At 50.6% G+C, this 25,704-nt stretch overlaps 2 protein-coding genes across 12 annotated transcripts; one reads left to right on the forward strand and one right to left on the reverse strand.

Annotated features, from left to right (window-relative positions):
* Positions 1 to 313: 313 nt before the first annotated feature.
* Positions 314 to 9,903, reverse strand: CUNH22orf23 (chromosome unknown C22orf23 homolog). Of its 9 annotated transcripts, XM_033189098.1 has the most exons (7): positions 9,731 to 9,899; positions 9,256 to 9,367; positions 8,443 to 8,505; positions 3,317 to 3,499; positions 1,827 to 1,958; positions 1,209 to 1,309; positions 314 to 1,038 (listed from the first exon to the last, which is right to left on the reverse strand). In XM_033189098.1, exons 1-7 carry the CDS (start codon positions 9,821 to 9,823, stop codon positions 967 to 969), a joined length of 756 nt encoding a protein of 251 aa, XP_033044989.1. In that variant the 5' UTR covers positions 9,824 to 9,899; the 3' UTR covers positions 314 to 966. The 9 variants fall into 9 exon arrangements, with proteins under 9 accessions (XP_033044989.1, XP_033045016.1, XP_033045050.1 ...); XM_033189125.1 differs by having other exon boundaries at positions 314 to 1,309; positions 9,840 to 9,903; XM_033189159.1 differs by lacking the exon at positions 8,443 to 8,505 and having other exon boundaries at positions 9,840 to 9,899.
* On the forward strand, positions 9,872 to 24,725 carry POLR2F (RNA polymerase II subunit F). 3 transcript variants are annotated; one of them, XM_033189174.1, is made up of 5 exons: positions 9,872 to 10,027; positions 13,605 to 13,674; positions 16,427 to 16,557; positions 23,887 to 23,958; positions 24,491 to 24,725. In XM_033189174.1, exons 1-5 carry the CDS (start codon positions 10,008 to 10,010, stop codon positions 24,702 to 24,704), a joined length of 507 nt encoding a protein of 168 aa, XP_033045065.1. In that variant the 5' UTR covers positions 9,872 to 10,007; the 3' UTR covers positions 24,705 to 24,725. The 3 variants fall into 3 exon arrangements, with proteins under 3 accessions (XP_033045065.1, XP_033045075.1, XP_033045085.1); XM_033189194.1 differs by having other exon boundaries at positions 9,876 to 10,027; positions 24,559 to 24,725; XM_033189184.1 differs by lacking the exons at positions 23,887 to 23,958; positions 24,491 to 24,725 and adding an exon at positions 19,236 to 19,428.
* Positions 24,726 to 25,704: the final 979 nt, after the last annotated feature.

Raw genomic sequence — 25,704 nt, forward strand, 5'->3', positions numbered from 1 at the left:
AACTAAAGGGGAGGGGACAGATGTGTTGTGTTCGCGACATGGTGTCAGGTGGCTTCTTCCCAGCAGGGCCTCACAGATGCACAAGCATGGAGCTGCTGGGTTTTGCCCAAGAAAGATGACACGGCACATGCTGGGATTGGAACTCCCAGGCCAGGGCTCTAGGTCCCTCCCACCCTTTCATGTTTCTTTCTGTGGCCGTGGGTATAGTGGAAAGACATAAAGCTAAAGCCAGCTTTGAATCCCGAGTACACTGCTTGCCAGTAAAATGCCCTTGGCTGTGGTATCTCGTTAAGACCTAGTTTTCACAGAGGAATAATGAACCATTGCAGAGGTTTATTGAGATCATTAACAGAGTGGAATTCAACACCTGCCACAGCAGCCAGCCATGGGGTGCCCAAGAGGTTGGCTCCCATTGCCACTTGAAATATGCAAACAGATAGCTAGAAACCATCTGTGCTTGACAATTCTAACGCCTTGAACAAACATAAGCTTATCCCTCTGAAAACAAAATGGTGCTTGTAATGACCCAAGTTCAGTATGTTTTATTGGCCAGTTAATCATTGTGATTGAATACTTGCCTAAGGCGGTAAGAAATCAAATAAGTAAATCCTAAAACAGAAAGAAAGGAATCATTTTCATTCCTGAATTCAGAAAACCAAATGAACAGGCCAGAGGCTGGAGGTGGTGGGAAGCAGGCCCAGTGGATACCTTTAGACATACATCCTAGTAGGGATGCTCAGGCCTTGCTCCTCTGTGGATGGGGCTGTGGGTCTCAGGCTCCAATGGCATTCCTGGGCAGGGGCTAGGCTGCTGAGTATGCCTTGGGGTACTGCAGGGCAGTGCTGTGCCACCATCTAACGTGGCTGAAGGCTGGTAGGGTGGGCTGGCCTGAGGATGGCCCTGCCTGGCAGAGGAGTGGACTCCAGTGGTCGAGCTTGGGCTACGCTGCCTATCTCTGGAGACAGATTAAGTGGTGGCAAGAGCCTTCCTAAGTTCCTCACTCCTCCTGCGGTCAATGTCTTCCATTTCCCGGAGTTTCTGCAAAGGGCATCAGGGAAAGTGGGTATATCAGGGCTAGGAACCTGAGGAGCCGTCCCAGCAGTGAGCTAGAGCTTCACGCCTGAACCCTGCCACAGCTGGCCCTGTATTTCCATTAACACTTGCTCTGGGCCCTTCCCCTCCCCGCTTCCCCGGTTGTTTTCTCCTACCTGGGATATTTCAGCAAGGATGATTCCTCGGTACTGTTTGCCCTGTCCCAGGGCCTCCATGTCAGTCAGGAATTCTTTCCTCTCCTGGATTTCCTTCACCACTGGACAGAGGAGAGGGCTGCCAGGCTCCCGTGACAGATGCCGGCAGCAGGTTGCCTCTCTTGAGGAGAGGAAGTGGTTCTATTATCAAATAGTATTGCTAGGCCGGGCGCGGTGGCCCGCGCCTGTAATCCCAGCACTTTAGGAGGCCGAGGCGGGTGGATCACGAGGTCAGGAGTTCCAGATCAGCCTGACCAACATGGTGAAACCCCTTGTCTACTAAAAATACAAAAATTAGCCAGGCGTGGTGGCACACACCTGTAATCCCAGCTACTCAGGTGGCTGAGGCAGGAGGATCGCTTGAACCTGGGAGGTGGAGGCTGCAGTGAGCCCAGATCATGCCACTGCGCTCTAGCCTGGACAACAAGAGCGAGACTGTCTCAAAATAAATATATTAAATAAATAAATAGCGTTTCTCACTTGTTGACCCCCAGGGATCCCCTGACCGCTGCATCCAATTCTGGGCCCCCTTCTCACATTACCCCCACCCCCAGCATGACTGGTCCATCGGAGCCTTACACTCTTCAAATCGGTCTCGCTCAGGGGCTGGAACCTCCTGTCGTGCAGGAGGGGCCTTTCTTTTCCGTTCCTCTGGGTCCTTCCCCATGGCAAAGATATTTTGGAGTCTTTGTTTCTCCTTCTCCAGATCCCCTGTAGGGCCAAAAAGAAATGGCCTAGTTAGGCCGTGAAGGGTACCCTCATTCATGGTCTGCGTTCCCAAGTGCACGTGCTTGCTGCAGGCTGCCTGGTCCTGCAGACAGGGCTTCTGTACACCCGGCTCCTACCCTGGGTTCTCCTGAGCAATACTGTACTGTCAAGAGAGGCAGGAAGAGGTTGAAAGAACCAAGAAAAGACTCTGGGTATGTTCTGTAATTCCAACACTTTGGGAGGCTGAGGTGGGAGGATCACTTAAGACCGGGAGTTCAAGACCAGCCTAATGGATGCAGTGAAACTCTTATGTTTTTTTTTTTTCTTTTTTTTTTTTTTTTGAGACAAGGTCTGACTCTGCTGCCCAGATTGGAGTGCAGTGACATAATTTCGAACTCACTGCAACCTCCCGGGCTCAAGCCATCTTCCCACCTCAGCCTCCTGAGTAGCTGGGACTACAGGTGGATGTCATCGTGCCCAGCTAATTTTTGTATTTTTTTTTTTTTTTAGTAGAGATGGAGTTTTGCCGTGTTGCCCAGGCAGGTCGCAAACATGTGAGCTCAAGCAATCTGCCAGCCTCGGCCTCCCAAAGTGCTGGAATTACAGGCATGAGCCATCACGTCGGGCCAATATCCCATCTCTAAAAAAAAAAAAAGAAAAGAAAAAGAGTCCGGGCATGGTGGCTCATATCTGTAATCCAAGCACTTGGGAGGCCAAGGTGGGTGGATCACCTGAGGCCAGGAGTTCAAGACCAGCCTGGCCAACATGGTGAAACCCCATCTCTACTAAAAACATAAAAATTAACTGGACACGGTGGTGGACACCTGTAATCCCAGCTACTCAGGAGGCTGAGACATGAGAATTGCTTGAACCCAGGAGGTGGAGGTTGCAGTGAGCCAAGATAGCACCACTGCACTCCAGCCTGGGCACAGAGCGAGACTCTATCTCCAAAAAAAAAAGAAGTTTTGTCAAAACCCACACACTGCTTTAGTGCAGAGCAAGGCTAAGAAAGCTCAGGAACCTGGGGCCTTAGTGATGCCTGTAGTGGCAAGCTATGTGTAGGGGCTGCAGGGAGAGGTTGGGCGGTGGCCTTGAGCCCTGATAGCCCCTAAAATCAGGAATTGGTAGATTCCAGCTAATCGTGAGTTCTGGAAAAATAAGAAAAGAGGACCATCTGACTGGTTTCCTCTGCGCCCTGAATACCCCTAAGCTAACATGTGCTGAGGCTCAAGAGCATTGGTACAAAGTGCATGGGGATTTGATTAACTACCTTCCCACCTGCCCTGTGGGCTGCTTGCGTCCCTCTCCCCTGTCCTTCCCCAGGGAGATGGGGAAAGGCCCTAGCTGAGACCCTCACTTACTGGTGGCTTGAGGCTTGAACTGTTCCCGGCTGTAGGCCCCATTGGCTTGGCACATGTTGGCAGGCCGGAGGTGGGGACGGGCTGCGAGGATGGGAGGCAGGTAGATAGGTGAGGCTATTTGCTTGGAAGGTAAGACCCTCTGGCTGGATGTTGGGCTGCACTGTAGGGGCAAAGCATCTCCTCCTGGGGAATGAAGAGTGGGGGTGGGAGGACCCACATGGCTTTATTTATTTATTTATTTTTTGAGTCTGAGTCTTGCTCTCACTCAGGCTGGAGTGCAGTGGCGCCATCTCAGCTTACTGCAACCTTCACCTCCTAGGTTCAAGTGATTCTCCTGCCTCAGTCTCCCAAGTAACTGGAATTACAGGCATGTGCCACCATGCTCAACTAATTTTTGTATTTTTAGTAGAGACGGGCCATGTTGGCCAGGCTGGTCTTGAACTCCTGACCTCAAGTGATCCACCCACCTTGGCTTCCCAAAGTGCTAGGAATATAGGCATGAGCTATTGCACCCGGCCACTTTTTAAAAATAAAAGTTGGCTGGGCACGGTGACTTATGCCTGTAATCCCAGCACTTTGGGAGGCCGAGATGGGTGATCACCTGAGGTCAGGAGTTTGAGACCACCCTGGCTAACACGGTGAAACCCCGTCTCTACTAAAAATACAAAAAATTGGCCGGGCGCGGTGGCTCAAGCCTGTAATCCCAGCACTTTGGGAGGCCGAGACGGGCGGATCACGAGGTCAGGAGATCGAGACCATCCTGGCTAACATGGTGAAACCCCGTCTCTACTAAAAATACAAAAAACTAGCCGGGCGAGGTGGCGGGCGCCTGTAGTCCCAGCTACTTGGGAGGCTGAGGCAGGAGAATGGCGTGAACCCGGGAGGCGGAGCTTGCAGTGAGCCGAGATCCGGCCACTGCACTCAAGCCCGGGCGACAGAGCGAGACTCCGCCTCAAAAAAAAAAAAAAAAAAAAAAATACAAAAAATTAGCCAGGCGTGGTGGCGGTGCCTGTAGTCCCAGCTATTCGGGAGGCTGAGGCAGGAGAATGGCGTGAACCTGGGAGGCAGAACTTGCAGTGAGCCGAGATGGCGCCACTGCACTCCAGCCTGGGCGACAGAGTGAGACTCTGTCTCAAAAAAATATATAAAATAAAGAAAAAATGAAAGTAATACCTACCTGTTAAAAGAAGTCAAACGGGCCAGGTGCAGTGGCTCATGCCTCTAATCCCAGCGCTTTGGGAGGCTGAGGTGGGCGGATCACCGGAGGTCAGGAGTTTGAGACCAGCCTGGCCAACATGGTGAAACCCCATGTCTAAAAAAGAAAAAAAAGAAAAAAAAAAGGCCGGGCAGGGTGGCTCAAGCTTGTAATCCCAGCACTTTGGGAGGCCGAGGCGGGCGGATCACAAGGTCAGGAAATCGAGACCATCCTGGCTAACACGGTGAAACTCCATCTCTACTAAAAAATACAAAAACTAGCCGGGCGAGGTAGTGGGCACCTGTAGTCCCAGCTACTCGGGAGGCTGAGGCAGGAGAATGGTGTAAGACCCGGGAGGCGGAGCTTGCAGTGAGCTGAGATCTGGCCACTGCACTCCAGCCTGGGCAACAGAGCGAGACTCCGTCTCAAAAAAAAAAAAAAAAAAAGAAAAAAAAAATTAGCCGGGCATTATGGCGGGTGCCTGTAATCCCAGCTACTCGGGAAGCTGAGACGGGAGAATCACTTGAACCCAGGAGGCAGAGGTTGCGGTGAGCCAAGATGCGTCATTGCACTCCAGCCTGGGTGACTGAGCAAGACTGTCTCAAAAAAAAAAAAAAAAAAACCCAAAAATAAAAATTAGCTGGGCGTGGTGATGCATGCCTGTAATCCTAGATACTGGGAAGGCTGGGGCAGGAGAATCGCTTGAACCCAGGAGGCGGAAGTTGCAGTGAGCCAAGATTGAGCCACTGCACTCCAGCCTGGGCAATAGAGGGAGACTCTGTCTCAAAAAACAAAACAAAACAAGTCAAACAGTACAAGGAATCTTCTCTTCTTCCTTCCAATCCCTCCGCTCTATAATGAATGAGTGATGATGGTAACAGTTTGGTGGTCTCTTTCCTTTTTGATGGTTATACAAACATGTTCAGAGATATATGTGCATATATTTTATATGTGCATATAAGATTCTTTCAAACACTGGATCATACTGTAATATATTAAAATAACAGACTTTTCACTTCACATTTTTTCATGGACATCTGTTCAGATCACTCCATTTATATGTAACTTATTTTTTACAGCTATATACTAGTACCCTTAGAATGGATACCTTATTCAGCACACCTCCTAGTTTCAGAAATTCGGGTTATTTCTAGGTTTGTTTTTTACTACTTCAAACAATGCTGCAATAAACATTCTTGTACATCAAATCTTCGTACTGGTGCTTTAATTTCTATGGATGGGTTTCTTTTTTTTTTTTTTTTTGAGACGGAGTCTCGCTCTGTCGCCCAGGCTGGAGTGCAGTGGCCAGATCTCAGCTCACTGCAAGCTCCGCCTCCCGGGTTTACGCCATTCTCTCGCCTCAGCCTCCCAAGTAGCTGGGACTACAGGCGCCCGCCATCTCGCCCGGCTAATTTTGTTTTTTTTTTTTTTTTTAGTAGAGACGGGGTTTCACCGTGTTAGCCAGGATGGTCTCGATCTCCTGACCTCGTGATCCGCCCGTCTCGGCCTCCCAAAGTGCTGGGATTACAGGCTTGAGCCACCGCGCCCGGCCTCTATGGATGGGTTTCTAAAGCTTTCTGTGTGCTCCATGGACAAGGAGGGACAGTTCGGATGATAGCAGGTACCTATCCTTCCTGCGGTCCATCCCCCTGCTTGGCCATCCCTGGGGCTTCTCCCCCAGGCCATCCAAATGTGTCACCTGTCTGGTCGGTTGACCCCACCTCTCAACTACCATAAAGCCTAGCTTAGAGCAGGTCCCATCCATTGTTTTTTTTTTTGAGACAGAGTCTCCCTCTGTTGCCCAGGCTGGAGTGCAGTGGCGTGATCTTGGTTCTCTGCAACCTACACCTGCTGGGTACAAGTGAGTTTTGTGCCTCAGTCTCCTGAGTAGCTGGGATTATGGTGTGTGCCACCATGCCTGGCTAATTTTTTTTGTTTTTTTGAGACAGAGTTTTGTTCTTGTCACCCAGGCTGGAGTGCGATGGCACGATCTTGGCTCATTGCAACCTCCGCCTCCCAGGTTCAATCTATTCTCCTGCTTCAGCTTCCCAAGTAGCTGGGACTACAGGCCTGGGTCACCACACGTGGCTAATTTTTGTATTTTTAGTAGGGATGGAGTTTCACCATGTTGGTCAGGGTGGTCTTGAACTCCTTACTTTGGGTGATCTGCCCGCCTCAGCCTCCCAAAATGCTGGGGTTACAGGCGTGAGCCACCGCAACTGTTTTGATCTGTGCCTGTCTACCTTTTCTGCTCATCCAGCCTCTATAAGGTCAATTCCCCAGGAGCGAGGGGTCAGGAATACTAATTTTTTTGGTCACACACCCAAAAATGTTGTAGAGAGAGGTTTTGCTGTGTTGCCCTGGCTGGCCTTGAACTCCAGGGCTCATGTGATCCTCCTGCCTCAGCTTCCTGACTATCTGGGAGTACAGGTACAGCCCAGTATGTATGTGTTTTGCCCAGGCTGGTCTTGAACTCCTGGGCTTGAGCAATCCTCCTGTCTTGGCCTCCCAAAGTGAAAGGATTATAGGTATGAGCCACCACACCTAACCTGTTTTTATTTTTTTTATTTTTTATTTTTGAGATGGAGTCTTGCTCTGTGGCCCAGGCTGGAGTGCAGTGATGTGGTCTCAGCTCACTGCAACCTCTGCCTCCTAGGTTCAATCGATTCTCCTTCCTCAGCGTCTTGGGTAGCTGGTATTACAGGCACCCACCATCATGCCCAGCTAATTTTTGTATTTTTGTAGAGACAGTGTTTTACCATGTTGGCCAGGCTGGTCTTGAACTCCTGACCTCAGGTGATCTGCCTGTCTTGGCCTCCCAAAGTGTTGGGATTACAGGTGTGAGCTCCCACACCCAGCCTGACCTGTTTTTATTTTATTTTATTTTGTTTTATTTTATTTTAATTTTGAGAGCAGGTTCCCCTCAGTCGCCCGGCTGGAGTGCAGTGGTGCAATCACAGCTCATTGCAGCCTTGACCTCCCAGGGTCAAGTGATCCTCCCACCTCAACCTCCTGAGTAGCTGGGACTACAGGTGTGCACCACCACACCTGGCTAATTTTTAAAAATTTTGGGGGCTGGGTGTGGTGGCTGACACCTGGAATCCCAGCACTTTGGGAGGCTGAGGCGGGCAGATCATGAGGTCAGGAGTTTGAGACCAGCCTGGCCAACGTGGTGAAACCCAGTCTCTGCTAAAAATACAAAAATTAAGCCAGGCGTGGTGGCGCACACCTGTAATCCCAGCTACTCAGGAGGCTGAGGCAGGAGAATTGCTTGAACCCAGGAGGTGGAGGTAGTAGTGAGCCGAGATCATGTCGCTGCACTCCAGCCTGGGCGACAGAGTGAGATTCCACCTCACAAAAAAAAAAAAAAAAAAAAAAAAAATTTTGTGGAGATGAGGTCTTGTGGTGTTGCCCAGGCTGGTCTTGAACTCCTGGGCTCAAGCCATCCTCCCATCTCAGCTTCCCAAAGTGTTGGAATTACAGGCATGAGCCACGTGCCCAGCTGTGTTTTTTTTCATATGATGTCCTCTCTCCCTTAACATGGAGAAGCATTAAGAATGTGGCCCCAGGCTGGGCACGGTGGCTCACACCTGTAATCCCAGCACTTTGGGAGGCCGAGGCGGGTGGATCACGATGTCAGGAGATTGAGGCCATCCTGGTTAACACGGTGAAACCCTGTCTCTACTAAAAAATACAAAAAATTAGCCAGGCGTGGTGGCAGGCACCTGTAGACCCAGCTACACGGGAGGCTGAGGCAGGAGAATGGCGTGAACCCGGGAGGTGGAGCTTGCAGTGAGCCGAGATCGCGCCACTACACTCCAGCCTGGGCGACAGAGCAAGACTCAGTCTCAAAAAAAAAAAAAAACAAAAAACAAAAGAATGTGGCCCCAGATCCCCTCTGGCCAGGAAGCCTCTGTGGATTGCCCCTTACTTTTCATGATGTCCATGATGTGGCGCTGCTGGATGTTCGTCAGTTTGGATTCCTTCATCATCACTGCACGACAAAGCATTCTGTGAGGCCTCTTGGGCCGCAGGCAGATAAATAACTGACTACAGCTTGTGCTAAGCCCAGTGAAGGAAAATGTATGAAAGCGCATAACAGCTGATCCTACTGTGGTGGTAAGGAGGAGAGATCTTCCTCGGGAAAGTTGAAAGTGTGATCTAAAGGATGCATAGGAGTTAACTTCTCTAAAAATTTTAGTTATTTGACTTTTGGCAAGCTGTAGCACCTTGAACCTCCCCCGCCCCCCAAGGCATATGCAGTAGAACTTTGAAACTTTCTGAACCCCAGGCTCCTTATCTGTAAAGGAAAATAGTAATTGCTAAGCCACAGGTCAGGTACGGGGGAACTCAGTTACAGAGGGTAACTACCACCATTCTTCCCTCATCCTTTAACTCAGGGGTCCCCAACTCCCCGTCGGTGGACTGGTGCCAGTCCCTGGCCTGTTAGGAACCGGGCCGCACAGCAAGAGGTGAGCGGCGGGCTAGCGAGCCTCACCGCCTCCTTTCAGGTCAGTGGCGGCCTTAGATTCTCATAGGAGCGCGAACCCTATTGTGAACTGCGCACGCGAGGGATCTAGGTTGCACGCTTTTCTTATGAGAATCTAACTAATACCTGATGATCTGAGGTGAACAGTTTCATCCCGAAACCATTCCCCACACCCCCGTCAGTGGAAAAATTTCCTCCCACGAAACCGGTCCCTGGTGCCAAAAAGGCTGGGGATCGCTGCTTTAACGCACTGACCTCTGAGCAGCTCGCAGGTCCCGGGGGTGTAAGTGGTTGTCTTGGGGCGGCGCCGGAACCCAGTTCCTTTGGTCACTACTTCCATCTGCTTCTGTGAAGCCATGGGAGGACCCTGAGGAGGGAAAGACGCGATGACACACCCCCTGTCTCCTATCCCTAATCTCTGTACCCCCATGCCCAACATCCCCAGAAGTCTGGAAGCGGGGATCGAGCCAGAGAATGATGCCGCCAGTTAATATTGCGACAGTGCCTAAACCTCCTATCCAGACACAGAGAGGTACACACACACAGTCCTCATTCTGACCCAGCGCCTGTGGCAGGAAAGTCCCCTCGGGAAGAAGGGAGTGTTAATATAGCCATGGTCACAACAGTACCCACTAGGTGATATGCCAAAATTGAAATTTCACTCTAAGACCCCCTCTGGGTGCTCCCCTCTGCACATAGAAGTGGGCTCCTGGAGGCGGTGACCACTGACCACTGCTTTACAGCCGCACCAGCACCGGTACCACGTAGAAATACTAAGCGATCTGGGCTGCTGGAGCTGACAGCTAGCGACTCTGGCTACCATAGAAACGCGCACTCACGAGTCAGCGCATGCACACTTCCCCGCTCTGGCCTGCCTCCCGGAAGTGATTTCCTCGGGGTTACCGCGCAGGCGCAAGATAAGGCGAGGCGTCGCGAGTCGTAGAGACGCTGTTTGCGGGTCTCCGTGCGGGACCGGGGCGCAGCGGGGTCCCTGAGGCGACGGTGTCATGTCAGACAACGAGGACAAGTGAGTGCGGGAGCGGAGTGGCCTTTGCGGCACACTCGGAAGGGGCGGGTGAGGCAGAGCTTGGGTCGAAGGCAGCTGAGGAACCTGGCGTCTAGGGGCAATGTCTGAGGGGCCTGGGGTCCTGAGGGGGCCGGCGGAGCCTAGGAAGGGAAGGGCGGGGACCCAGGAGCATAGCCCGGGCTGGAGGCTGGGCACAGGAGGGCCCAGGCTCGAGAGTCCAGAGGGGATCCATGGAAAAGGTGTCCTTCAGCAAATTTTCCAGCGAGCCGGGCTCAGTGTCATGCAGTGGGAATATTGAGGTGAATGAAGAATCGTCTTTGCCTCTCCACGTGCTCACTTTGTAGAATAGGCGGCACAGGCCCATAAGTAAGCAAGCAAGCAGGTAATGGTGGTCGCGTGAGCTTCCCCAGTTCTCCATCTGCTTCTGTGAAGTACGTAGTGTACTTTACTTCACAGTTCTAGAAGTACGTAGTGTAGGAGTACTCCAGGAGGATCTGGGGCAGCTCCACCGGGTGGCATTAAATGAAAGTCTGAGACGGTTCATTGCAGTAATTTTTTTTTTTGAGACGGAGTTTCGTTCTGTCACCCAGGCTGGAGTGCAGTGGCGCGATATCGGCTTACTGCAGCCTCTGCCTCCCGGGTTCAAGGGATTCTCCTGCCTCAGCCGGGTATAGGCGTGCACCACCATACCCGGCTAATTGTTTATATTTTTAGTAGAGACGGGTTTCACCATGTTGGCCAAACTGGTCTCGAACTCCTGACCTCAAGTGATCCACCCACCTTGGCTTCCCAAAGTGCTGGGATTACAGGCATGAGCCACCGTGCCCGGCCTGTTTGTAATAATCTCGGTGAAAGAAGTCAGTATGGCCGGGCGCGGTGGCTCAAGCCTGTAATCCCAGCACTTTGGGAGGCCGAGACGGGCGGATCACGAGGTCAGGAGATCGAGACCATCCTGGCTAACACGGTGAAACCCCTTCTCTACTAAAAAATACAGAAAACTAGCTGGGCGAGGTGGCGGGCGCCTGTAGTCCCAGCTACTCGGGAGGCTGAGGCAGGAGAATGGCGGGAACCCAGGAGGTGGAGCTTGCAGTGAGCCGAGATCGCGCCACTGCACTCCAGCCTGGGCGACAAAGCGAGACTCCGTCTCAGGAAAAAAAAAAAAAAAAAGTCAGTAGGAGTAGAGGTGGTGAGAACTGGTTTTGAATTCTGGATATATTACCATTTTAAAGATAGAGCCGGCCGGGCGCGGTGGCTCAAGCCTGTAATCCCAGCACTTTGGGAGGCCGAGACGGGCGGATCACGAGGTCAGGAGATCGAGACCATCCTGGCTAACACGGTGAAACCCCGTGTCTACTAAAAAAAAAAAAAAAAAAAAAAAACTAGCCGGGCAAGGTGGCGGGCGCCTGTAGTCCCAGCTACTCGGGAGGCTGAGGCAGGAGAATGGCGTAAACCCGGGAGGCGGAGCTTGCAGTGAGCTGAGATCTGGCTACTGCACTCCAGCTCGGGCGACAGAGCAAGACTCCATCTCAAAAAAAAAAAAAAGCCAAAAAATTACCTGTTGGATGTGTGGGCGCAAAGAGAGCTAGTCTGAAGATAAAAATAAGAAATGCGTGGGATCGCTACCGCATTCCCAGTGAGTGTCAGTAGAGAAGAGGAGATGACCCGTGGCTGAGCATTAGGGCATTTGAACATTGAGTGCTTGGAGGAAAAGAGAAGCCGGGGAGGTGTGGGAGCACCAAGAGAGTGAGGTGTCCTTGGAGTCAAGTGAGGAGAGCAATCGGCCTAATGTGCCAGCTGATAGATCAGGCTAAATGAGAATGAGAGTTGGCCATTGAATTTAGCAACGTGGAGATCATTAATGAGCTTGGAAAGTGGTTTTGATGGAGCTATCGGGGTAAAAGGCTTTTTGGAGTGAGATTATGACAAAATGGGAATAGAGGAATTAGGGACAGTGAGGGTGGACAGCTCCTTCACACATTTTTGCTTCAAAGCGCACCATGGAATTAGGGCTATAGGGGGAGGGAGAAGAGAAGTAAGGTTTTTTGTTTGTTTGTTTTTGTTTTTGTTTTACATGAGGAAAAGCACATGTTGAAATGCTGATGGGTCCGGGCGCTGTGCCTCACACCTGTAATCCCAGCACTTTGGGAGGCCGAGGAGGGTGGATGACCTGAGGTCAGGAGTTCGAGACCAGCCTAGTCAACATGGGGAAATCCCAGCTTTACTAAAAATACAAAAATTAGCTGGGCGTGGTGGCGTGTGCCTGTAATCCAGCTACTCGGGAGACTGAGACAGGAGAATTGTTTGAACCCGGGAGGCGGAGGTTGCAGTGAGCCAAGATCGCGCCATTGCATTCCAGCCTGGGTGACAGAGCTAGACCTTGTCTCAAAAAAAAAAAAAAATGCTGATGGGAATGATCCAGTAGAGAGGGAAACAGTGATGACAAATGAGTCCTAGTGAAATTTGGGGGCAGATGGGGAAAAATTAAAGAAGTAAAATGGAACAAAAGTCAGATTTATTTAGTATTCTTTTTTTTTGAGAAGCAGTCTCACTGTGTCACCCAGGCTGCAGTGCAGTGGGGTGACCTCGGCTCACTGCAACCTCCGCCTTTCGGGTTCAAGCAATTCTCTTGCCTCGGCCTCCTCAGTAGCTGGGATTACAGGCGCCTGCCACCACGCCCGGCTAATTTTTTTGTATTTTTAGTAGAGATGGGATTTCTCCATGTTGGCCAGGCTGGTCTCAAACTCCTGACCTCAGGTGATGCACCCGCCTCGGCCTCCCAAAGTGCTGGGATTACAGACATGAGTCACTACGCCTGGCTGATTTACTTATCAGGTAGATATTTGAGTGCTTCCTACATACTGGGAGAGACACAGATCTCTGCCCTCTTTGATTTTTTTGTTTTGTTTTGTTTTTTTGGGGTTTTTTTGAGATGGAGTTTCGCTCTTGTTGCCCAAGCTGGAGTGCAATGGCGTGATCTCAGCTCACCATGACATCTGCCTCCTGGGTTCAAGTGATTCTCCTGCCTCAGCCTCCCAAGTAGCTGGGATTACAGGCATGTGCCACCACTCCCAGCTAATTTTGTATTTTTAGTAGAAATGGGGTTTCACTATGTTGGTCAGGCTGGCCTTGAACTCTACCCGCCTTGGTCTCCCAAAGTGCTGGGATTACAGGCTTAATCCCAGAGCCACCATGCCCGGCCTCTGATTTTTATTTTTTATTTTTCTTATTTTATTTACTTTGAGACAGGTTCTTGTTCTGTCACCCATGCTGGAGTGCAGCAGTGTGATCTTGGCTCACTGCAATCTACACCTCCTGGATTCAAGCAATTCTTGTGACTCAACCTCCCGAGTAGCTGGTATTACAGACATGTGCCACCATGCCTGGCTAATTTTTGTATTTTTAGTAGAGACGGGGTTTTGCCACATTGGCCAGGCTAGTCTCGAATTCCTGGCCTCAAGTGATCCACACACTTCGGTCTCCCAGAGTACCAGGATTACAAGCGTGAGTCACCGTACCTGGCCCCTCTTTGATTCTTGTAAGTGATGCTCTAAGTAACTGATCTCTTCTTCCTGTACAGTTTTGATGGTGACGACTTTGATGATGTGGAGGAGGATGAAGGGCTAGATGACTTGGAGAATGCTGAAGAGGTCAGTATTCAGCCTCAGGCTCCCACCTCTGCAGCCCAAGCTGCCAAATAGAGTGAGCTGTGTTCCAGTCTTGCATAGCAGAATAGCCCTGCAGGGTGGACCTGAAAGCTTTTGTCCATGTGGTCCACAGCCTGTGGCTTCTGGAGCAGTTAGTTCACTGACAAGTTAAACAGTGCCTTCCTTCATTCGGCAAACATGTGTTGAATGTTTATTATGTGCCAGGTGCTTTCTGCAGGGTGGGACTATTTAGGGAGCAAAAGGAAGTGGTAAGCAGGGCTCAGATGAGGCAGTATTTTGTAGCCTAAAGGCAATGGGAAGCTACTGACAAATTTTGAGCCAGGGCACAGTCCAGTTTACATTTTAGAAAGTGCAATCCTGCCTTGAGTAAGGAGTGAACTGGGGAAGGGCAAGACTGAAAGGTGAGAGGCCTGTGGCTTGGATATAGGTGCTGGTAGTGCAGGTGATGAGAAGACAGATGAAAGAGTTATTTCGGTGGGTTGGTTATGGGGCTGAGAAAGTGAGCGGTGACAAGGACGACTCTTAGGTTTCTAGCTTGAGCAACTAGGTGGATAGGCTGCTAGCCTCATGAGGAAAGTAGGGCTTTCTGTCCTGTGTGACTGATGAGGGAAAAAATGCAGTTATGTCCTGGAGAGACATGGAGCCCTCTCTCTCTCTCCGTGGCACTTTCAGATACCTTTTGGCTTGAGTCAGATGTGTGCTTCTCCATCCTTCTGGTCCCCTTCCCATCACTGTCATGTAGATTGTGCCTCCTAGATGTACTTCAGCCCTGTCTGCATTTTTCTGCTCCTGGTGCCTTAGCCTGGCTTAGATCTCATTGCTTTTCAGCCACATTCCTGCAGGAATTGTGTGGCTGGTTTTCCTGCTTCAGTCTCACTCCAGACTCTGCTCTGAGTGCTCTTCTCCTTTCAGCGCCCTTTCTTACTTGCCCACGTGCTCAGTTACTACTGGCTTTCCTAAATGGCCTCTCCACTTCTGCCACTGCCGCCTGCAGAATATTCTCAACAGAGTATCCAGAGTGATCCTTTCTTTCTGTTGTTGTTGTTGTTTGCTTGCTTGTTTTAAATTAAGAAGTGGTGTCTTGCGGCCGGGCGCGGTGGCTCAAGCCTGTAATCCCAGCACTTTGGGAGGCCGAGACGGGCGGATCACGAGGTCAGGAGATCGAGACCATCCTGGCTAACACGGTGAAACCCCGTCTCTACTAAAAATACAAAAAAAAACTAGCCGGGCGAGGTGGCGGGTGCCTGTAGTCCCAGCTACTCGGGAGGCTGAGGCAGGAGAATGGCGGGAACCCGGAGGCGGAGCTTGCAGTGAGCTGAGATCCGGCCACTGCACTTCAGTCCGGGCGACAGAGCGAGACTCCGCCTCAAAAAAAAAAAAAAAAAAAAAAAGAAGTGGTGTCTTGCTACATTGTCTAGGCTAGAGTACAATGGCTGTTTGCAGGTGCGGTTGTAGCGCACTACAGCCTTGAACTCTTGGGCTCAAGTGATCCTTCCAGTTCAGCCTCTCAAGTAGCTGGAACTGCAAGTTCTGCACCACCATGCCCAGCTCAGAGTCAACCTTTTTTCTTTTTTGAGACGGAGTCTTGCTCTGTCGCCCAGGCTGGAGTGCAGTGGTGAGATCTCGGCTCACTGCAAGCTCCCCCTGCTGGGTTCACGCCATTCTCCTGCCTCAGCCTCCTGAGTAGCTGGGAGTACAGGCACCCGCCACCACGCCTGGCTAATTTTTTTTTTTTTTTTTGTATTTTTAGTAGAGACAGAGTTTCACCGTGTTAGTCAGGATGGTCTCGATCTCCTGACCTCGTGATCTGCCCACCTCAGCCTCCCAAAGTGCTGGGATTACAGGCGTGAGCCGCCGTGCCCGGCCTGTTTACTTAATTCTTTATATACCACAGAATTTATTCTCCTGCCTACAATTCTCTATGCACCTTTCATTCTAATTATTGTCCACTACTAGCTGTCCAAATCTCTTTCTCCTCTGTGCCTTTGCATGTTGCCTCCTTCCTCATTGGTTTGATAGCTGCTTCTCATCCTTCTAGGTGAGCTCAAATCTCATCCCTGGAGTTTTCCTAACTCCCAGTGTGAGGTGTTCCTACCTCCTTGGGAACTCTGTTGCACACTGCATCCCTTCATAGCACCTGCTCTGTTTACTCTTGTCTCCCCCTTTAGACCATTAATTCTTTGAGAGCAGAAATTCCTAGCTTGCTTTCTCGGTATCTGTTAACAATATCTGGTTCAGGACAAATGCTTAGTAAGTAATTGTTAAATATTCCTGCCTTCACCTTGACTTTTCTAGCCACTTGACCCATTGGCTTAGCTCCCCCTATCTGAAAGATGGGGAGACTATTCCTAGCTTCCTGCTTAGGGTAATTTTTTTGTGCCAGGACCTCTTTTATAGGACCAACGTTCTGAGACCACCCCATCTCCAGGCCCTCTGCTCTCTTCTGGATGAGGCAGCCAGCTCTGGAATCTCAGTCATGGTCCTCCATTACCAGGTCTGAGGCTAGGTCAGGTTAGCTGACTTTCCAAGCCTCTGAAATGAGAACTGTAATCCCTGCCTCATAAGGTTATTGTAAGGATTACATGAGTTGTTAGGAAGCAGTCATGCAGTACCCTGGCGTGCAGTAAGCATTAATGGTGGCGATAGTGGGGATTGTGATTGTCGTCATTATCACCCTCCCTGTAATCCAAAAATGCCACCTGAGATTTTCCCTCTTTTTTGTGTTGGTGTCCAGGAAGGCCAGGAGAATGTCGAGATCCTCCCCTCTGGGGAGCGACCGCAGGCCAACCAGAAGCGAATCACCACACCATATATGACCAAGTACGAGCGAGCCCGTGTGCTGGGCACGCGAGCGCTCCAGATTGCGTGAGTGATTGCCCCTTCACTGTCTTCTCCGTCTGTCAGACCACAGTGAGCTCCTGTACCGCTGATCTTGCCCAGCCTGGCACCTGAAAACAGACTCTCTGCTCTCACATTCCAAAGGTGGTGCCGTCTCTGCGTACCAGGCATTGTGCTAGGCCCTTGCCCTTAGGGAGCTTGTGATGTAATAGGAGAACTAGGATATGAACATCTGAGAAGTCAAGTACTAGTATGGGAGAAAAATGATTTAAAAAAAAAAAGAAAAAAGAAAAAACAGAAATAGATGGTTGCCTGTGTGACGTTAGTGCCGCAAAAAAGGTGAATTCAGAGCCAATGGGTACTAGTGGTTCTTTTTTTTTTTTTTTTGAGATAGAGTCTCACTGAGTCGCCTAGACTGGAGTGCAATGGCACAATCTCAGCTCACTGTAACCTCTGCCTCCCAGGTTCAAGTGATTCTTGTGCCTCAGCCTCCCAGGTAGCTGGCATTACAGGCATGTGCCACCATGCCTAACTAATTGTTGTGTTTTTAGAGACAGGGTCTTGCCATGTTGCCTAGGCTAGTCTCGAACTCCTAGCTTCAAGTGATCCACCTGCCTCTGCCTCTAAAAGTGTTGGGATTGCAGGTGAGAGCCACTGCGCCCGGCCATGGTGGTTCTTTGTTGTTTTATTTTCCGAGTTGAGATCTCACTCTGTTGCCCATGCTGGAGCACAGGGGCTTGATCATAGCCCATTGCAGCCTCAAACTCCTGGGCTCAAGCAATTTTTTTTCTTTTTTTTTTTTGAGACAGAGTCTTGCTCTGTCTCCCAGGCTGGAGTGCAGTGGCCCGATCTCGGCTCACTACAGCCTCCGCCTCCTGGGTTCAAGTGATTTTCCTGCCTCAGCCTCCCGAGTGGCTAGGACTACAGGCGTCCACCACCATGCCCAGCTAATTTTTGTGTTTTTAGTAGAGACGGTGTTTCACCATATTGGCCAGGCTGCTCTCGAACTCCTGACCTTGTGATCCACCTGCCTTGGCCTCCCAAAGTGCTGGGATTACAGGCATGAGCCACCGCGCCCAGCCAGTGCAATTTTCTTTTCCTTTTTTTCTTTCTTTCTTTTTTTTTTTTTTTTGAGATGGAGTTTCGCTCTGTCGCCCAGGCTAGAGTGCAGTGGCGTAATCTCAGCTCACTGCAAGCTCTGCCTCCCAGGTTCACGCCATTCTCCTGCCTCAGCCTCCCGAGTAGCTGGGACTACAGGCGCCTGCCACAATGCCTGGCTAATTTTTTTGTATTTTTAGTAGAGATGGGGTTTCACCGTGTTAGCCAGGTCTCGATCTCCTGACCTCGTGATCCACCCACCTTGGCCTCCCAACGTGCTGGGATTACAGGCATGAGCCACTGCGCCTGGCTGGCTCAAGCAATTTTCTTGTCTCAGCCTCCCAAGTAGCTTCAAGGTGGGACTACAGGTATGTGCCACTGTGCCTGGCTTTGTATTTTTTGTAGAGATAGGGGTCTCATGATGTTGCCCAGGCCAGTCTTGAACTCAGCCTCAAGTGATTCTCCTGCCTCAGCCTCCCAAAGTGCTGGAGCTGGGATTACAAGCATGAGCAACCATGCCTGGCTTTGAGTTGGTTCTTGATGTGAGGTAGACTATGGCCAGCCCAGAAGAGTGGGGGGCCCTCCAGCTTGAGAGCACACTAGAGAGATGAAAGCACAGAGCAGTGGTGGGGTTTTGGGGATTTGAAAATCAGCAAACTTCCCTCCTCTCCCATGTTTGGGAGAATAAAGATTCAGGAGATAGAGTAGACAGGTGGAGATCTGAGTGTCCAGTGAGTGCAGATGAATTAGCCATAGGCAGTGCAGGCCTTCAGATGCCTGCTGAGGTTTGGGGCAAAGTGGAGAACAGACTGGAAGCACCCTCTGCCAACAGATGGCTTTGAGAAAGCAGGGACTTTCAAAGAGACTGGGCCATAGATGCCTGCTTTTTTCCCCCCCAGGCTCACCTGTCAGAATAGTTCCTCCTCCTTTCTTGTGAGGAGCAGGTGAGGGGACAGAGCGGGATACTCCAATGGTACTGTGGGGAAGCACGAGACTGAGAATAGGAGCCCCTGCCCCAAACTCCCTATAGGCTGATGTGGGAAATGGTGGGTATCCGGAGGTGTGGGGGTAGTTGAAGAAGGGAATAGTGGAAATTAGCCTAGAAAGAAAAGCGGCTGGATGCCGTGGCTCACACCTGTAATCCCAGCACTTTGGGAGGATGAGGCAGGTGGATTGCTTGAGCCCAGAAGTTCAAAACTAGCCTGGGCAACATGGTGAAATGCCATCTCTAGAAAAAATACAAAAAATTAGCTGAGTGTGGTGGCGTGCGCCTGTAGTCCCAGCTACTCGGGAGGCTGACGTAGGAGGATTACCTAAGGCCAGGAGGTTGAGACTGCAGTGAACTGTGATCGCACCACTGCACTCCAGCCAGAGCGACAGAGTGAGACTCCATCTCAAAAAAAAACAAAAACAAGAAAGCTGGAGCCAGATTTGTGGACTCTGTATGCTTATAGGGGCAGCAATGCTGTCTGTAAATTCCCCTCCTTAGTGTTCAAGCAGCATTGGGCTGTTGTCTCCTCTAGTCCTGTAGGCATAAAGATGACCATCATGTCTACCTCAATAAAGGGTTTTATGGGTGGGCAACATTGTTCTTCCTCATTCCTCAGCAGCGGACCTCTTCTCAGCCTGGTTGTACTCCTTGCTCTTCTGCGTGGCATTAGAACCATGCCCAGTATGATATCCCTACCCAATATACCACCAGCGTCAGGATCCTCTGGGCCTGCACCATCAATTATGGTAGCCATGAACTGTATGTACCCATTTACATTAAGTACAATTAAATAAAATTAGAAATTCAGTTTCTGTCTTACTAGCCACCCACATTTCTTTTATTTATTTATTTATTTATTTATTTTTATTTTTGAGAAGGAGTCTCACTCTGTCACCCAGGCTGGAGTGCAGTGGCGTGATCTTGGCTCCCTGCATCCTCCGCCTCCCAGGTTCAAGTGATTCTCCCACCAGAGCCTCTTGAGTAACTGGGGCTACAGGTGCCCGCCACCATGCCTGGCTAATTTTTGTATTTTTATTAGGGACGGGGTTCACCGTGTTCACTGGCCAGGCTGGTCTTGAACTCCTGATCTCAGGTGATCCTCCCACCTCGGCCTCCCAAAGTATTGGGATTACAGGCTGAGCCACCATGCCCAGCCTTTTATTTTATTTATTTATTTATTTATTTATTTATTTTTTGAGACAGAGTCTCGCTCTGTCGCCCAGGCTGGAGTGCAGTGGCGCAATCTTGGCTCACTGCAAGCTTCGCCTCCTGGGTTCACGCCATTCTCCTGCCTCAGCCTCCCCAGTAGCTGGGACTACAGGCGCCCGCCACCACGCCCGGCTAATTTTGTTTTTGTATTTTTAGTAGAGACGAGGTTTCACCGTGTTAACTAGAATGGTCTCGATCTGCTGACCTAGTGATCCACCCGCCTCAGCCTCCCAAAGTGCAGGGATTACAGGCATGAGCCACCACGCCCGGCCGCCTTTTATTTTTTTAGAGACAGTTTGGCTGTATCGCCCAGGCTGGAGTGCAGTGGTGCTATCATAGCTCACTGCAGTCTCAAAACTTCTAGGCTTAAGTGATCTTCCCACTTTAGCCTCCCAGGTAGCTAGGACTACAGGCTAATGCCACCACACCTGGCTAATGTCTTAATTTTTTTGTAGAGACAGGGTCTCACAAAAAGACTTCTGGCTTCCAGTGAGACCCCTACTTCAGCCTCCAAAGTGCTGGGATTATAACTAGCCACATTTCAAGTGTGTTCAGTAGCCACATGTGGCCAGTGGTTACCATAAAGGATAGCACAGGGGAATAGGACACTTCCATCATTGCAGAGCATTCTATGGGGCACACTGATGGAGACTAAAAGTGGCCCAGCAGAAAGAAGAATTCATAAGTTATTTTTAAAACAAATAGATTGCTTATTTGCAAGTTAAACAGTCTTTCAGCACTGAGGAAAGATACTGCATTAGCACCCGATGGGATGCTGAGATGATTAAAGATGTAGTCCCAGCCGGGCGCAGTGGCTCACACCTGGAATCTGACTGAGCACTGTGGAAGGCCAAGGTGGGCGGATCACCTGAGGTCAGGAGTTTGAGACCAGCCTGGCCAACATGGTGAAACCCCGTCTCTACTAAAAATACAAAAATTAGCCGGGTGTGGTGGCACACGCCTGTAGTCCCAGCTACTGGGGAGGCTGAGGCAGGAGAATCGTTTGAACCTGGGAGGTAGAGGTTGCAGAGAGTCGAGATTGCACCACTATTCCAGCCTGGGTGACAGAGTGAGGCTCTGTTACCAAAAATAATTAAAAAAAAAAAAAGAAAAAAAAGACGTAATCCCTAGTCCTCCAGGTATTTTCTGGTCGGGGAGATAGACCTGTGCACAGGTACCCACAACCCAAGGCAGACACGAGTGGTGCTTTATGAAAGGTACAAAGAGAGTTACTGCAGAGGTGACTGGGAAAGCCTTGTGAAGGGATTAGAATTCTAGTAGGGACAGGTAAAGAGAGTTGGTTTTGTGGGTACTCCAGGTGCCAGAAACAGCCCAAGGAAAGGTCCAGGTGGTGGATTTGTGGTGAGGGATCACAAGCAGCTTGGGGCATGAGGCTGGAAAAGATGACACTGGTTCCGTGAGTGACAAGTTCAGAAGACTGGAGTTCATTTGGTGGGCAATGTGAAGCACTTAAAAGTTTTGAGGCCGACATCCAGACCACTAATAAGTCCAAGTGTCCTGTTTTCCTTTTCTCTCTCTTTTTTTTTTTTTAAACGGGGTTTCACTCTTGTTGCCTAGGCTGGAGTGCAATGGCATGATCTTGGCTCACTGCGACCTCTGCCTCCTGGGTTCAAGGAATTCTCCTGCCTCAGCCTCCCGAGTAGCTGGGATTACAGGCGCCCGACACCACGCCTGGCTAATATTTTGTATTTTTAGTAAAGACAGGGTTTCACCATGTTGGTCAGGCTGGTCTCGAACTCATGACCTCAGGTGATCCACTCGCCTTGGCCTCCCAAAGTGCTGGGATTACAGGCATGAGCCACTGCGCCCAGCCAAGTGTCTTGTTTTTCTTGGGGAGCGAAGCTTGATCCAGCTCATTCCAGTCTTTAGTGCTTTTTCCACTTAAGGGCTATGACACCTTCTGGTGGCTTCTTGCCTGCTTTAAGCTCTTGTACAGCCATAATGGGACTCTGCACTTGGTAGGTGCAGATGGAGTCTCACTCTGTCGCCTAGGCTGGAGTCCAGTGGTGCCATCTTGGCTCACTGCAACCTTTACCTCCTGGTTCAAGCGATTCTCATACCTCAGCCTCCCAAGTAGCTGGGACTACAGGCGCGCACCACCGTGCCCAGCTATTTTTTTGTATTTTTAGTAGAGATGGGGTTTCACTATGTTGGCTAGGCTGGTCTCAAACTCCTGACCTCGGGTGATTCGCCTGCCTCAGCCTCCCAAAGTGCTGTGATTACAGGCGTGAGCCACTGCACCTGGCCAGAACAACTGTTTCTTCGGTGGGTTTTGGATGGAGTTTCAGTCTGGTTCATTAGCACCACCTGGTGGCTGATGATGTTTGTCACATCTGCTTCTTAACTGGATGGTGGATGTGTTTATTTGTAGAGGCCGTGGTGCAAGAAAAATTACTTAAAGACACATCTTGCACATTCCATGTGCATAATAGGTGCTGAATGAGTGAATGCCCTTGAATTATTTATATTTTGAAAGAAAGCAGGCATATGCAGATCATGGAAAGTATTCTGCCACATTCTTTAAAGCTTTATATTTTGGGAAAGTTTGAATACTTATTGAGAGAGGATATAGGGAAAGTTAAATCTTCATTTCTGCCCTTGGGAAATGTTCAGGCTTTGGGAGTAATATAAATTGAAATATTTAGTAATAAAATTAGTAAGCTGGTAGCTCTCAGACTAGCTGATTATCAGAATCATCTGGGCAGTTCTGCAAATGCAGGCTCTCAGGCCGCTTCACTAGAGATTCTGTTCAGGGATTCTGGAGAAGGACCCGTGAACCTGTATTTTTTAGCATGCTCTCCTGTTCATTCTGGATGTGTTAGTATGAACCTGAACTGGAATCATCAAGACTGACTTCCTAGAGGAGATGGGCCTAGAATTGGCATCCCTTTGCTTGGTGGTAGTCTCCACTGTGGGCCAAGTGTTGTGCTGGGGGCTAGACCTCTGTGGTGAATCACATGTGGTTCTGGGCCACCAGGAGCTCATGGTCTAATGTGGAAACTTTCCAAACAAGTAGTTACAGTTCAATGAGATTGGTGCCAAGAAAAGTATATCCTGAGTGACTTGGGGTACTGAAGAGTCAGCACACGATTTCCAGGATGGAGACATCCGGACCTCTCGCAGGCTTTTAGGGAGATGAAGAGCTTGTAAGAGCACACAAAAGGGAAACAACATGGCGCGTCTAGGGAACCAGAAATAGTTTGGTATGGCTGGAATGTGGGGTAAATACAGGAAAGTAGCACGGGACTGTGCTAGGAAGGCGAACAGGGACCAGACTGCACTCTGGCGTGATAGCCAAGGGGAGTCATGGCAGTGTTATAAGCAGATGAGTCCCTGGACTGCCTGCCGGCCTCAGGTGAAGGGTGGGGAGGGCTGGGCAGGAAGGGCAGGGCTTCTACTGAGGCGTTGTGGCTATAGAGAATGGAAATGAGGCTGGGTGTGGTGTCTCACGCCTTTCATCCCAGCAATTTGGAAGGCTGAGGCAGGCGGATTGCTTGAGCCCAGGAGTTTGAGACTAGTCTAGGCAACATGGTGAAATCCCATCTATACAAAAAATAGGCATAGCTGGTGGTGTGTGCCTGTAGTCCCAGCTGCTTGGGAGGCGGCAGGAGAATTGCTTGGACCTGGGAGGTGGAGGTTGCAGTGAGCCAAGATCTCGCCATTGCACTCCAGTCTGGGCAGTGGGAGTGAAACCTTGTCTCCAAAAAATAGAGAGAGAGAGAAAATAGAAATTGAAATGAGGGGCCCTGGGCACCGAGGCAAGGCTCTGGGGTTGGAGCAGTTAGAATGGTGTGCCTTTGCACACGCCACCCTTTCCACCAGGACACTCTGCTGTGGCCGCTGGGCTCAGGAGTCTGCGATAGGCCTCTGCCAGGGAAGATCTCTGGCAGTGCCCCTACACACCACTCCCTACTATGCCTGCCTACCTAGAAGATGATGTTTCTAGGTGGGGACCAGGATGCCGTTCCACCTTCACTGCCAGTTGGGCCCTTCTCCCTGGGTTTGTGGTCTCCCAACACCTGTGCGTGTCCCTACAGGATGTGTGCCCCTGTGATGGTGGAGCTGGAGGGGGAGACAGATCCTCTGCTCATTGCCATGAAGGAACTCAAGTAAGTCACTCAAATCATGGTTCACTTCTACAAATCTCTGGGAGGCATCTGTTGGGTTCTCTGTTGCACCCTTTGCTCCCACTTCCCTGGCTGAAGAAGTTGATGCTTATTGCTACAGATGGTTAGGAATAGCTTACCAGGAGGTAGGAGGAAGACAGAAGAGGAGGCAGGGAAAGGGGGAGGGCACTGATGAGACCGGGACCTTTTCTGACTGTTGGAGTTTCCCTGTTCGTGCTGCAGGAGGCCTTACCAATATTCTATCACTCTTCCCCCTCTTGTCTAATATAAAAACTTTCTTTTTCTTGTAATTGCTTTCTTTTTTTTTTTTTTTTTTTTTTTTTTGAGACGGAGTCTCGCTCTGTTGCCCAGGCTGGAGTGCAGTGGCCAGATCTCAGCTCACTGCAAGCTCCGCCTCCCGGGTTTACGCCATTCTCCTGCCTCAGCCTCCCAGTAATTGCTTTCTTACAAAGTACACTCATCAGCCCCAAGAGGCTGCTCTTAAGACGTCTCTTTCCTTGTGTTTTGCACACAGTCTGTTCCTTCTGCGGCAGAGCTGGGGTCACCAGCCCTCATGTACTTGTGACTTTTCCCCTGCCACAGGGCCCGAAAGATCCCCATCATCATTCGCCGTTACCTGCCAGATGGGAGCTATGAAGACTGGGGGGTGGACGAGCTCATCATCACCGACTGAGCTGGAGTCATCTTCCTGCCCTTGCCCAATTTTCATTCCCACTTTATATGTGTAAATAAAATATTCAACTTTCCAACCCCCTTCCCCTCTGCTTATCTGCGATGTCACCACCTTTTGCTTCCCTATTACCGCCATGCTGCCTGGAGCATACACCTATTCCAGTGGCCCTGTGACTGTCAGCTCCTTAGGAAGCACCAGAGGCCCTTAGCCCCTTTGGATCCCCCACATCCTTCCCTCCATCTCCCTGTTCCCCAGAGCAAAGGCTGCTGCAGGGGAGACACCTCAGCTGCCTTCCGAGCAGACAGACGAGTCTTTGTGCCCAGGGAGCTGGTTGCCACGGAAACCCCCAATTTCCTTTCCAGTGGGGACTGGCTGCAGGGGCTTCTCCCTTCTCAGGAGTATCACAGAGCAGGTCTCATCAAGCCACCCATTGTTTCCTAAGGACCTGCTTCGAGCCTCTTATCGTGGGCTCGGATCCCCTTTCAGGAGCAGTGCCCCAGCAGGAAGCGTGGGGGTGTGCTGATCTCCCACTGTCCCCAGGCAGAGCCCTGCTGGGCAAGTCAGCGGCTGGAGCAAGGACCGAGCACCTGCCGACCCCTGCCCCCACGCCTCTGTCCCCACTCCTCCTCAGGACTCTGCCCACACGCTGTCCTCTGTGGCCCACCTCTTTGGTGTGCCACACCCATGCCATCTTCCCAGCCCCTATAAGATATCCTTTCCTTCCTGTTTGGGGCTGGTGATCCTCTGAGGCCTTGCAGGGATGGTACTGGGGTGGTGGTGCTTCTGGGTTCCAGGTGTTCCATTAAGTCAGAGCTGGAGCTCCCGCTTCCTCTGCCTGAGGTTCTAATGGGTCCTCTTCCTTTCTCCATCCTGCTTACCCAACCTGAGGTAAGACCAGTCACACTGGCTCCTCCCTCCTAGGGGGTCAGGGGGAGGGTGTATATTGACATGAACAGGAATAGAGGGAAAACTGGCTTCCTGAATATGCCAGCCTTGACCTCCATTCCACTGCCAGCTCTCCTTCCAAGAGGAGGAGCTGGGCTTCCCTAACCTCT

The sequence above is a fragment of the Trachypithecus francoisi genome, unplaced genomic scaffold (genome assembly GCF_009764315.1).
Source record: "Trachypithecus francoisi isolate TF-2019V2 unplaced genomic scaffold, Tfra_2.0 Contig01580, whole genome shotgun sequence".
Lineage (NCBI taxonomy): Eukaryota > Metazoa > Chordata > Mammalia > Primates > Cercopithecidae > Trachypithecus > Trachypithecus francoisi.